Source organism: Heloderma suspectum, chromosome 1 (genome assembly GCF_057233095.1).
Source record: "Heloderma suspectum isolate Gila_16-S chromosome 1, 16-S_ref, whole genome shotgun sequence".
Taxonomy (NCBI): Eukaryota; Metazoa; Chordata; class Lepidosauria; order Squamata; family Helodermatidae; genus Heloderma; species Heloderma suspectum.
The window spans coordinates 327831693-327845816 of record NC_139458.1 but is presented as its reverse complement, the minus strand read 5'-3'; the positions used below and the strand labels follow the sequence as shown (position 1 = coordinate 327845816).

At 44.8% G+C, this 14124-nt stretch overlaps 1 protein-coding gene across 5 annotated transcripts in view; it reads left to right on the top strand.

Moving 5' to 3' along the window:
- Positions 1–4539: 4539 nt before the first annotated feature.
- Positions 4540–14124, top strand: part of MCM9 (minichromosome maintenance 9 homologous recombination repair factor) — a 49730-nt gene continuing 40145 nt past the window's right edge. The window contains exons 1-4 of one of the 5 annotated variants that reach the window (XM_084827399.1): positions 5391–5443; positions 5658–5752; positions 10320–10636; positions 12326–12642. In XM_084827399.1, the coding sequence (XP_084683525.1) occupies positions 10327–10636; positions 12326–12642 (627 nt within the window). In that variant the 5' untranslated portion in view covers positions 5391–5443; positions 5658–5752; positions 10320–10326. Of the gene's footprint in view, positions 4736–5100; positions 5444–5657; positions 5753–10319; positions 10637–10783; positions 11271–12325; positions 12643–14124 lie in introns of those variants that run through there. The other 4 variants (XM_084827397.1, XM_084827398.1, XM_084827396.1 and 1 more) reach the window with 4 other exon arrangements.

The following is a 14124-nucleotide window of genomic DNA, read 5'->3' as shown; positions in this document are numbered from 1 at the left end:
CCTCCCAAGGAGCAAGCGTCTTTTAATTTCATGGCTACAGTCACCGTCTGCGGTGATCTTGGAGCCCAAGAAAGTAAAATCTGTCACTGCTTCCATTTCTTCCCCTTCTATATGCCAGGAAGTGATGGGGCCAGATGCCATGATCTTCGTTTTTTTAATGTTGAGTTTCAAACCAGCTTTTGCACTCTCCTCTTTCACCCTCACCAAGAGGCTCTTGAGATCCTCTTCGCTTTCTGCCATTAGGGTGGTATCGTCTGCATATCGGAGGTTGTTGATAATTCTCCCAGCAATCTTAATTCCGACCTCTGATTCATCCAACCCGGCATTTCTCATGATGTACTCTGCATATAAGTTAAATAAGCAGGGTGACAATATGCAGCCTTGTCGTACTCCTTTCCCAATTTTGAACCAATTGGTTGTTCCATCTCTGGTTCTTACTGTTGCTTCTTGACCCTCGTACAGGTTTCTCAGGAGACAGGTAAGGTGGTCTGGTACTCCCATCACTTTCAGAACTTGCCACAGTTTGTTGTGATCCACACAATCAAAGGCTTTAGCGTAGTCAATGAAGCAGAAATAGACGTTTTTCTGGAATTCTCTTGCTTTCTCCATGATGCAGCGAATGTTGGCGATTTGATCTCTAGTTCCTCTGCCTCTTCTAAACCCAGCTTGTACTTCCGGTAGTTCTCAGTTCGCATACTGCTGAAGCCTAGCTTGTAGGATTTTGAGCATCACCTTGCTGGCATGTGAAATGAGCGCAATTGTGCGGTAGCTTGAACACTCTTTGGCGTTGCCCTTCTTTGGAATTGGAATGTAAACTGACCTTTTCCAGTCTTGCGGCCACTGTTGAGTGTTCCAAATTTGTTGGCATATTGAGTGCAGCACTTTAACAGCATCATCTTTTAGGATCTTAAATAGCTCAGCTGGAAGACTGTCATCTCCGCTAGCTTTGTTGTTAGTAATGCTTCCTAAGGCCCACTTGACTTCACTCACGAGGATGTCCGGCTCCAGTTCAGTGACCGCACTATCATGGCTATCAGGGACATTCAGATCTTTCCTGTATAGTTCTTCTGTGTATTCTTTCCACCTCTTCTTAATCTCATCTGCTTCTGTTAGGTCCCTGCCTTCTTTGTCCTTTATCATGCCCGTCTTTGCACAAAACGTTCCCTTGAGATCTCCAATTTTCTTGAAGAGATCTCTAGTCTTTCCCATTCTGTTGTTTTCCTCGATTTCTTTGCATTGTTCATTTAAGAAGGCCTTCTTGTCTCTCCTTGCTATTCTCTGGAACTCTGCATTCAGTTGGGTATATCTTCCCCTTTCTCCCTTGCTTTTCGCTTCCCTTCTTTCCTCAGCTACTTGTAAAGCCTCATCAGACAGCCACTTGGCTTTCTTGCATTTCTTTTTCTTTGGGATGGATTGAGTTGCTGCCTCCTGAACAATGTTACGGACCTCCGTCCATAGTTCCTCAGGCACTCTGTCTATCAGGTCTAATCCATGAAATCTATTCCTCACCTCCACTGGATATTCATCAGGGATATGATTTAGGTCATACCTGAATGGTTTAGTGGTTTTCCCTACGTTCTTCAATTTCAGCCGAAATTTTGCAACAAGCAGCTCATGATCTGAGCCACAGTCAGCTCCAGGTCTTGTTTTTACTGACTGTATGGAGCTTCTCCATCTTTGGTTGCAAAGGACATAATCAATCTGATTTCGATATTGACCATCTGGTGACGTCCATGTGTAGAGTCGCCTCTTGTGCTGTTGGAAAAGAGTGTTTGCTATGATCAGCGTGTTCTCTTGGCAAAACTCTATTAGCTTTTGTCCTGCTTCATTTTGTACACCAAGGCCATGCCTGCCTGTTATCCCGGTGATTTCTTGACTTCCTACTTTAGCATTCCAATCCCCTATGATGAAGAGGACATCTTTTTTTGGTGTTAGTTCTAGAAGGTGTTGTAGGTCTTCATAGAACCGATCAACCTCAGCTTCTTCGGCATCAGTGGTTGGGGCATAGACTTGAATTACTGTGATGTTGAATGGTTTGCCTTGCATTCGTACTGAGATCATTCTATCATTTTTAAGATTGTACCCCAGTACTGCTTTTCCCACCCTTTTGTTGACTATGAGTGCTACTCCATTTCTTCTAAGGGATTCTTGCCCACAATAGTAGATATGATGGTCACCTGAATTAAATTCGCCCATGCCTGTCCATTTTAGTTCGCTGATTCCCAAGATGTCGATGTTCAATCTTGCCATCTCATGTTTGACCACCTCCAGCTTACCTTGATTCATTGATCTGACATTCCAGGTTCCTAAACAATATTGTTCTTTACAGCATCGGATTTTCTTTTCACCACCAGACACATCCACAGCTGAGTGTCCTTTCGGGTTTGGCCCAGCCGCTTCACTCTTTCTTGCGCTACTTGGAAATACCCTCTGCTCTTCCCCAGTAGCATATTGGACACCTTCCGACCTGAGGGGCTCATCTTCCGGCGTCATCTCTTTTAGCCTTGTGATACGTTCCATGGGGTTTTCTTGGCAAGAATACTGGAGTGGGTTGCCATACAGGCATACCAGTTTCTAACTTCAGTGTGGTGGGTGCAGGCCATACAAAAGGAGTGTCTTATGACTTGCACTGCCCTGTCTCAGGACCCGGCAGCAAAGTACAGCAGTCACCCCACGCAACACACACATTGTTTCCTTACTGCTACCCCATTCATCTTACTTCATGGCAAACTTCAGCAAAAATTGTGTGTGAAGTCTCATGGTGTTTCCAGTAGAGGCTTTTATTTTGCAATTGCCCTGCCTAATTCACAGAATTGATGGGGGGGGGGGGCTCCATTTGTAATGCTGCTATCTTTAAAGTTGCCCCATAATCTATGACAATATGCCTGTTCGCAAGATCAAAGAGGAAGAAATAAGCCACCGTGGCTTATTTCCACCGCCATGTGTACTGGGGAATTTGCATAATTACCCTCTCCAGCACAGCTTGCTGCATCATGCGAACCTAGCAAGGGTGGCTGGCCACCATGTATAACAAGTTACCCAAGAACCCCACAACAGCCCACAGGTTCTGGGTAGCTTGTTAACCACAGCAACAAACCGCCTTTGCCAGGCTCACATGACACAGCAAGCGGTGCTGGAGAGGGTAATTATGCAAATATCCCCAGCACGTGTGGTGGGAAAATAAGCCATTGTGTCTTATTTCCCCCTCTGTGATTGTGTGAAGCAGGGTATGTCTGCCAGTGATTTGTTTCTAACAAGAGAATTGCTGGAAACCAAGCATCCCTTGAAAACCCAGCGTGCCTTGAACACTGCTTCCAGATGGAAGGCTCCTAATGCCACTAATGAGATAGTATTGTGAAGCTCTTCTGTCTTTTCTTCCTTAATGGATTTTCTGCAGTAAGAGAAAAGATGGAAGAAATGGTGGGAAAACATGGGAGGGTTGTGAGTGGAAGATGTCATCTGCACTCCCTGTAAAATGAGGGAGGGCAATGGCATGATAAAAGTCTCATATGGAAACACCCCAACCACAGATGCCTAAGAGCTGACTGATTATCCAGTGATGAAAAGAAGAACACTCTCCAAGTACTCCACTCCCTCCAATGCATCTCGGGGCCAAGCCCTTCTGGGGCTGAAAACAAGGCTTGCAGCCTGGTCCCTGGCTCTTTGCTACCCCCATTTTGGACAGATTGCACTGCAGTAATTTCTCCACCAGTTCAAAGTCTAGTAGGCCACCCAGCACACAATACATCCCCATTCTTTCGTTCACAAGAGGTCCCTCCATTGGTTCTTTAAAAAAGGACAGATGTAACGCAGGATTATTCCTACTTCATGAAAACTTAAGTCCAGTCCAATACAGTATCTTTTCTCACAGTGAAATCCGAAGTATAAAGAAAGTCCTAATAGCTTCAATGGGCCTTACATCCCAGGTAAGTATATGCAGTGCTATGCAGACTTTATTTTATTTCAATCCAGAGGGATCCCCAAATACCGCTTACATCAAATAATAAAATATAAACTTATCTCTGATCTAGCACGCTTTGAAACAAAACAAAAAACTTACATCAGGGTATAGCAACCTACTTTCCCTGCCACTGGTAATTGATTTATTCAGTTTGTTTCCGATAAAAAGGAGAGATACACACAGGTACGTGTGTGTGTGTGTGTGTGTCTATACACACACACACACCCCCCATCCTAATTCAGGCATGGGCAACTTGTGGCCCTCCAGACGTTGAGCTGCCGCTCCCATCCGTTCTAGCAAGCATAGCCAACGGTGAGGGATAATGGGAGTTGCAGTCCAAAAAACATCTGGAGGACCACAAGTTGCCCACCCCTGTTCTAATACGCAGAGCGGTTTTTGCAACAGTTAAAACAACATCAAACGTCGAACATCCAGAAAGCACAACAGGCTGACGGCTAACCTTCGGCGTAAAAGCCCATCGGCCTCAACCGGGAGAGAAGGCGGAGAGCGGGAGGCGCCGCAAGCCAGCAGAATTCCCCCCGCCCCCCGGCAGCGGCAAAGACCGTGGGGGCGGGTCCGACTCTGCGCCGCGCCGCGCCGCGCCGCACGCCCAGGCCGGGAGCGGAGGCGTCCCCGCAGCTGCAGAGCCGGAGGACTCCACCAGCGCTGCTTCCTCGGCCTCCCGGGTTTGTCCCTCCCGCTTAAGCTTGCCGCCCGCCAGCGCTTAACTTCGTCCTGCGGACGGTATGTCGTATGACGTGGGTGGGAAAGAAGGTACTGCCCTCGAGAGAACTCTCCTTCGCCTTGCTTTGCTGCACTACTCGCCCGGCCCGGCCCGGCCCGGCCCTGGGATTGCCTTGCATAGACGCTTAGAGGGCTACAGCCTCACTTACTTGGCCGCTCGCTAGCTGCCTGCCCGCCTGCAGCCGCCCTGCCACTGCGTGGCCCCCGCTGGCTGCTCGTTGTATAAGGAGCCATGGCGCGCGAGCGCTGTGGCGAGCAATCAAACCCCCGGGCTTTTGGCGCCATGAGCGCTGGGGGCGGGACCGGGAGTTAGTTGGTTGGCTGCTTGTGCTCCTGGCTGGGGCGTGCTGGGAGTTGTAGTTCCAACACATCTGGAAGGCGCCCTGTTGGGGAAGGCTGTGCTCCACTTTGGAGGCAAGGAGACACCGTTGCTTGCTGTAGCAGAGGCAACCACGGGACCTCCCCGCCCACTCATGCAAGGGTTCGAAGATCCCATAAGACACCTGGTGTCCTCCAGATGTCGGGGGCTCCCTGTTGCTTTAGGAGCGGCACGAAGTCCGTCATGCGCAACGTCAGACGCCGCCGCTCGGAACTTCTAGCCGCTTATGCTCGCCCTACCCAGCCCCCCCCGACGTGCCTGCTCCTTTCAGCAGGGCTTCCCTTGAACCCAACCCTGCAGTGTGCGAAGAGCACCTCTGAACGTGTAGAGAGTGCCATTTCCTCAGCACTGGAGTCACGGTGTGTTAGTTTCTATTAAAAAGAAAAGTCTACTTTGGGAGGTGCAGTGCAGAAATAAGAGTAATCCAGTAAATATTAAGGCGGACAGAGTTTCTGCATCTTTATTAGTTGTAGAGAAGAGAGAACTTGGGCCATACGGCTTTATTCCATCTCTCTACCTCTAAGCAATGCTTAGAGGTAGAGTAAAATTACCTCTTTTCCACAATTATTATAGGTATAGGAGCCTATTGCCTTCCTTAGCAGCTGGCCATTCCGTAGTTCAGTCCCGACACACCTGAAGTGTCTGTGGGGAAGCTGTCAGGTCTTCAGGTGAGCTCCTGTACTGCTCTGAAAATTAACCAGTGAACATTGGTCAAATTGATAACTGAACAATATTGCAGGTGGTGCATTGTTAAAGGTATTGGAAGACATGTTTGTGATCAGGCTAGTTTTAAACTGAACTCTTTTAATTCATTTATTTACTTGACCAATATATGCCCTGTCCTTTTGTATTAATGTTTTCAGAACAGCTGACATATTCCAAGAATAGATCTCTAGTTGAAATATTTTGGAGAAGATAGGCTGTTTTTAAACAATTTATCATGCTATCAAATTTTAATAGACCCTTCTCAGAATTCAGTCTGCACCAGTTTTAATTTGCATGGATTGAAATAAGCACTGCTGGACTCAGACATAGTCATATTTAGAGTAGATCCATTTAGAGCAATGGACTTAAAGTTAATCATGACCAACTTAAGTCTCATTTATTTCAGTGGGACTGCTGTAAGTATGATAATCTGGATCCAACTCATACTGTTCCTTTTCCCAGCCTGGTGCCTTCCACATGTTTTGGACTACAGTTCTCAGCATTCCTCACCATTGGGTATGATGATGGGAATTGAAATCCAGAATATCTGGAGGACACCAGGTTGGGAAAGGCTGCTGTAGCGTAATAAGAACACAAGAACTGATTTGCTGGATAAGTAATTATATTTATCATTGGTTAAACACTGAGACAAGTACAGTAAATAAGAATGACAAAATAAATGGTCCTTACTATGGGTTTACAAACCAATAATAACATGAAAAAGGAAGAGGAGAAGAAACAAATGGTGGTAGAGAAAAACTAAAACATGAATAAGTCAGTCCAAATATGCAGTTAATCCAAGAGTTTTCTCCAGCAGTGGCAAGCCATATGCTCTAAAAATTCACGAGCAAGCCATGATGGGTACCCCCTGTCCCCTCACCCCCATACTCTCTCTATCTCAGCGCAATCCTATGCAGATAGTTGGCTGCCTCAAACTTGGAGGCGACTGCCTATCCAATGCAGGGCAGGAGAAGGATGGAGGGGATCGTTCCCTCCACGCTCCTCCTGCCCTGCATTTTCAGCTAGACAGCTGCTTTCAGCTGTCTAGCCACGGGAAGGCAGAGAGAGGGAGGAGGCTGACATCCGCCACATAGGATGTGTTGTACAGGCATTTCCACCCATCCCAGAATGCCCTGTTTTGGCCACTCCACACTCCTCTTGCAAGTGCGGAGCACAGGGCTGTTCTGTGGTGCCTGCGAGGCAGTGCAGAAGAGGGGGAAGGTCAGTTCTCTGGTTTGTTGTGTAGGGTGGACCAGATGCAGAAGAGGTTGGGGCTCCTGCATTTTTAATAGGTGGAGAAGAGGGAATTTCAGCAGGTGTAGCTTGTCATGCAAGTGACACCTGCTGAAATACCCTCTTCTACACAGACATTAAAGATGCAGGAGCCCCAAGGTCATTTGCACCTGGCCCACCCTATTGTCGTATTTGTCCTGACCCTCAGCTATCTCTGTAGACTTTTTATCATGGTAGGTTTTCAACAAATGTTTTGACTGGATGTACAAACACACTTACAGAGTGCCTGAGGAACTATGGACAGAGGTCCATAACATTGTTCAGGAGGCAGCAACTCAATCCATCCCAAAGAAAAAGAAATGCAAGAAAGCCAAGTGGCTGTCTGATGAGGCTTTACAAGTCACTGAGGAAAGAAGGGAAGCGAAAAGCAAGGGAGAAGGGGGAAGATATATCCAACTGAATGCAGAGTTCCAGAGAATAGCAAGGAGAGACAAGAAGGCCTTCTTAAATGAACAATGCAAAGAAATCGAGGAAAACAATAGAATGGGAAAGACGAGAGATCTCTTCAAGAAAATCGGAGATATCAAGGGAACGTTTTGTGCAAAGACGGGCATGATAAAGGACAAAGAAGGCAGGGACCCAACAGAAGCAGATGAGAGTAAGAAGAGGTGGAAAGAATACACAGAAGAACTATACAGGAAAGATCTGAATGTCCCTGATAGCCATGATAGTGCGGTCGCTGAACTTGAGCCGGACATCCTAGAGAGTGAAGTCAAGTGGGCCTTAGGAAGCATTGCTAACAACAAAGCTAGCGGAGATGACAGTCTTCCAGCTGCGCTATTTAAAATCCTAAAAGATGATGCCGCTAAAGTGCTGCACTCAATATGCCAACACATTTGGAACACTCAACAGTGCCCACAAGACTGGAAAAGGTCAGTTTACGTTCCAGTTCCAAAGAAGGGCAACGCCAAAGAGTGTTCAAACTACTGCACAATTGCGCTCATTTCACATGCCAGCAAGGTGATACTCAAAATCCTACAAGCTAGTCTTCAGCAGTATGTGAACCAAGAACTACCGGAAGTACAAGCTGGGTTCCGAAGAGGCAGAGGAACTAGAGATCAAATCGCCAACATTCGCTGCATCATGGAGAAAGCAAGAGAATTCCAGAAAAACGTCTATTTCTGCTTCATTGACTACGCTAAAGCCTTTGATTGTGTAGATCACAACAAACTCTGGCAAATTCTTAAAGAGATGGGAGTACCAGACCACCTTACCTGTCTCCTGAGAAACTAGGGCCAAGAAGCAACAGTAAGAACCGGACATGGAACAACCGATTGGTTCAAAGAAAAGGAGTATAACAAGGCTGTATATTGTCACCCTGCTTATTTAATTTATATGCAGAGTACATCATGAGAAACGCCGGGTTGGATGAATCACAGGTCGGAATTAAGATTGCCGGGAGAATTATCAACAACCTCAGATACGCAGACGATACCACCCTAATGGCAGAAAGCAAAGAGGATCTAAAGAGCCTCTTGTTGAGGGTGAAAGTGGAGAGTGCCAAAGCTGGTTTGAAACTCAACATTAAAAAAACGAAGATCATGGCATCTGGCCCCATCACATCCTGGCATATAGAAGGGGAAGAAATGGAAGCAGTGACAGATTTTATTTTCTTCGGCTCCAAGATCACCGCAGACAGTGACTGTAGCCATGAAATCAAAAGACGCTTGCTCCTTGGGAGGAAAGCTCTGGCAAACCTAGACAGCATAGTAAGAAGCAGAGACATCACATTGCCAACAAAGGTCCGTCTAATCAAAGCTATGGTTTTCCCAGTAGCAACGTATGTCTGTGAGAGCTGGACTATAAGGAAGGCTGAGCACCGAAGAATGGATGCTTTCGAACTGTGGTGCTGGAGAAGACTCTTACGTGTCCCCTGGACTGCAAGGAGGTCAAATCAGTCCATCCTAAAGGAAATCAACCCTGAGTGCTCATTGGAAGGACAGATACTGAAGCTGAAACTCAAATATTTTGGCCACCTAATGCGAAGAGAAAACTCCCTGGAAAAGACCCTGATGCTGGGCAAGATTGAAGGCAAAAGGAGAAGGGGACGGCAGAGGATGAGATGGCTAGATAGTATCACCGATGCAATGAATATGAACTTGAGCACACTCCGGGAGAGAGCGCAGGACAGGAAGGCCTGGCATGCTATGTTCCATGGGGTCACGAAGAGTCAGACATGACTCAACAACAACAACAAACACACTTGACTGTGAAGTTTCAGTCCCATTGCACCACACGTTCTGAAACTATTTTCAGCACTGTCAAAAGGTGGCAAACTCAGATGCACCTTCAAACATTGTTCCTTTTCAAACAACAGAGCACCCTGTACCCCAGACTTTCCCAACCTAGTGCCCTCCAGATGTTTTGGATTTCAGTTCCCACCAGCTCCAGCCAGCATGCCCAATGGTGAGAATTGCTGGGAGATGGAGTACAAAACATCCGGAGGTCACCAGATTGAGGAAGGCTGTTCTATCCTCTCGTCCTTTTGCTTTGGTCTGGAGCAATTTAGGGCGCAATCCTAAGTAAATAGGCAGCCGCCTCCGACCTTGGAGGTGACCGCCTATCCAAAGCAAGGCAGGAGAGGCACGGGGGGATCATTCAGCTATTTTCAGCTGTCTAGTGGCGGGAGGGGCGACCGGGAGACGAAGCTGCGCGTATGACACATTGGATGTGTCGTTTGCACAGCTCCACTCTCCCCACCCTGGAACGTGCCCCCAGGCCCGCCCCTTTTCAGTTGCTCCATGCTTCTCTTGTGAGCACGGAGGACGGGGCTTCTCTGCGCTGCCTCCGAGGTAGTACAGACAAGAGGGGAAGTCATTTCTCCGGGAACTGATCTCAGAGTGTGGGCTCTGAGGTAGTTTCCCGGAAATGAGCAAATCCTATGGCCCGCTAGACAGTGTCTAGCGGGCCATAGGATTGCTCTCTCCGCTGAACACCTGGCTTGGTTTTGGATTTGTCTATATGTACCTAAACATTGGTGGGAAAATAATGGTGATGCACCACTAACTGTATGCATTAATATAAATGTTATCACTCAAATGTGCAGGACTGGACATAGAGAGATTTCACAGAAGAAACTATGCAAAAAAGGAAGTATAATAGAAACTCAAGTGATGGGCTCAAAATTAATTATAGAAATAAATCCAGAAGGGTGGGGATTGAAAAAATATTGTCAACCAGCAATGAAATGATAAGGTAATTATCACTGATGTAATTTTGTCTGTTTTCTAATTATAGGTTCACTATGCTTCTAAATACTGAACAGATAACTCTAATTGGACAAGTATTTGAGTCATATATTTTGGAACACCACAAAAATGATCTCTTGCAGATTTTAAGAGAAGAAGATGATGATGCTCATTACCCAGTTGTTGTTGATGCTCTGACGCTTTTTGAAACTAACATGGAAATTGGTGAATATTTTAATGCATTTCCCAATGAAGTGCTCCCCATTTTTGATAATGCATTGCGCAGGGCAGCTATGACACTTTCCCAGTCTGTTTCTCAAGTTCATGACTTCATCATTAAGCAGAATCTTCATGCCAGAATATCAGGTAAGATGAATTCCATGAGATGACATACACATCTTGGATAGCATTGTAGAGTACCTCTCTGGGTTGTATCATTAATGATACTGGAGTACAACTATCAGCCCTGACCATTGGCCATGCTGGCTGGGGCTGATGAGAGTTGGAGTCCCAACAAAATCTGGAGGACCATACATAGGTTTTCCATCCTTGAATTATAGTGTGCAAAAAAAGGTGGGGAGTGCTGACTGTTGCTGAAGAGAGCAAGATCATAGGACTGCAACACAGAAACATGGGTCTCCATCTTTTCCTCCCTCTGAGGTGGTTCCTAGTAAATTTCACCAACTCCTAGATTTTACATACATTTTTGCACTGCTGTCTTTGATTGTAGATTATTTTCCCATTTTAATAGGCTTATTCTCTGGTCAATGGCCTTGTTATTTTCCCCCTGGATGACTGTATTCCTTTCCTTGCTGGCCTCCATATCTCTCATCTTACATGTTGTTAAACAAAGAGCAAAACAAGGCAGCCCCTGATTTTTCAAATACTTATATTTTACTTTTAGATCCCAATTGCCTACTTATCTGATGCTTTGTCTGACAGTCATGCCAAAAAGATGTGCAGTAGCTCATTGAAGTGCTGTAGCTTTCTCTGGCTTGAGGTACATAAACTGCTTTAAGAAGGTCATAGAGTTTAGGTCTATTAATAGGAAAGATGGTGCTGCAGGCGAAATTGCAGGAAAACACAAAGCTCTGCTTAATTTTTGTAGAGAATACAATACATAAATAAAGTTACATAAATATAGGATAATCCTTTAAAAAATGCCAGCAATTTTTTTATGTCCAGACTGATGGAAGGGTATTTTTGTTTTTAAAAATACAGTGTGTTTTATGTTCTACTTTTATATAAATCACTCCACTAAAGGTCTCCTCCCAGAAGATATTTCTTGTCTGTCATAAGTGTTTTATCTGAGTATTCCTTGTCTGTCTTGAGTGTATTACCCTCATTATATACATGTACTTATGTTTCCCATATTTTAGTCAATTACACATTGTTAGATATTTCTCACACCATGCCCTGTGAATCTTTGTTTTTGAAGTTCTGTGTGAAGACATTCGGGTGGAAAATACTCCAGGATGCATTTCTGATGTAATTCATAGGAAATAGTACCTGGTCAGTTAGTTGATAAATATACCAAGGGCAAAGTTTACTGCAGCAGAAGTAAATCCCATTAAACTCAATGGTGCTTACTTTTGAATAGACGTGTATAGGATTGTACTAATAGGGTAGTTTCTTTTAGCACTGAATTTTACTAAATTATTGAATTCTAAAGTTATGTGAAATAAATTATGGTCTTGCATGTTCAAATGTATGTGGAAAAGTGTTTTTCTGAAAGTTACTATTTTTAGTCTCTTTTCCACGAATGCATAGCTGTAGTTAGTGCATCAACAGGGTAATCCTATACATGTCTATTCAAAACTAAGCCCCATTGAGTTCAATGGGGCTTATTCCCAGGTTTGTTGGTATTGGATCACAGTCCAAGTTAATAAAATAGCCAGCAAGTGTATACCTGAGACCTGTTTTGAGAATGTTTTGCCACCATGTACTGCTAAGAAACTGAAAATTCAAACCAGGTGAAATGGATCAACAACATTATTAAGATTACGTTTTCTTATAATTGGTGTGATAAATGTTTTCTGTGTGCTGATTTACCAGGTTTACCTGTTTGCCCAGAACTAACCAGAGAACACATCCCAAAGACCAGAGATGTTGGGCACTTCCTTTCAGTCACTGGCACCGTTATTCGTACCAGCCTCACAAAGGTCCTGGAGTTCGAACGGGATTACATGTGTAACAAGTGCAAGCATGTTTTTGTGGTCAAGGCTGACTTTGAACAATACTATGCTTTCTGCCGTCCATCAGCCTGCCCTAGTGAAGAAGGTTGCAACTCATCTAAATTCACTTGCCTCTCTGGAACATCCCATGCTCCAAACAGTTGCAGAGACTACCAAGAAATCAAGATACAGGAGCAGGTTTCAAAACTATTTTATTTCATACAAAGAATTTGCTGGGCCCTAATTTTGCTGAGGGAATTAATGGATAAATGTTAGCTACAGTGAAGGATCTCTTCGCTTTTTTGACATTGGTTCTGTGTAGTAGAATCTATTTCATGTATAATTGACAGATATAAATGTAGCCTGGTTTAATGGTGTGGTTCATTACTACCCATCTATCCCACAATTAATCTCAGAGTTGCAGAACTGGGATCTCACAGTAGGGTTCACACAAGCCGGCAAAATGCCTAAACAAATTCTAGGCTCTGACGATTGTGGTAGCCAATATACTAACTGGGATGCAAGAGCAGAAAGAGTTTTAATGTTCTACTTGCAGAATATCTTATTACATTTACAGTAAACTTGAGATGTGCCATGACAGGACTGCATTGAATTCCCTCCGGAGGCCAAAAGCAATGCAACAATTGCCAACGTATTTGTCAGTGGGCTGGCTCCAGCTTCTTTTCTGTTGACAGGAGTGTTACCTGCGCAGAGTTCCGCTCAGAATGCTCCTGCTGGTAGAAGGTGGGGTGTCTTTGCCAATCCCCTCCTCCCGTTGCAACCCCCAGTACCAGATCCCCCATTGTTCTAGACAGTGGAGGCTGGTGGCTCCAATGTCAGTGGAGCAGTGAATCCATTCCAGGTTTCAGTCAGAACCCTAAAGGAGCATTTTGGATAGCTCATTTAGAGTTCTGACCGAAACCCAGAATGGATTCACCACCCCACGGACATCAGAGCCACCAGCCTGCACTGGTTCTAGAGGAACCCCAACCCTCGAAGCAGAATGAGAGGGGAGGCATAGGGAACTGCGGGTGGATGGAGGATTGATGAAGGTTCTTCTGCTGGACCAGAAGCCTTCCATAGAGGGGAAAAAGATTCTGGATCCAACCCAATATGTATTTTCCCTATTGTTTTCATTTTGATGTGATAGTTTTTCTTTTCTTTTTAAAACTGCAACATTTATAATAAATCAAAATCTCATTGTTGCATCCTTTTATGAAGAAATTTTTAAGCCGGCAACAGTGCCTGGAGTATACTGTAAAATCGCATTAGGGGTGCTTTAAATAAACCATCAATTACGGCACAATATTGCTCTTTAACTGCTCTTTCTATAAATATTTTCCAACAAATGCTGAGAGATGTGAATTAAAATGATCAGCTCTGAAAATGTTTGAGACCCAAGTCGAGTCTTGTGTTGGTGGCTAACTTCCCACTAAATTTCATGGGGGCATCATGGATATACTATGACAGAAAGATAGAGCTTTTGGTTTAAGGCAGGAAAAGAAAAGTTTTAGTAATTTGGTAATTTGTATTACAAAACATGGAATTCCCAGGCTGATATTGTAACACATGAAATTCATGTACAAGAGCAAAGTGGCAATTGGGTAGCAGTTAAGTTTCTTCCTCATCTCCCCTCCACCCCCACCCCACCAAATAATAAATGTAACATGCCGGCTGGTA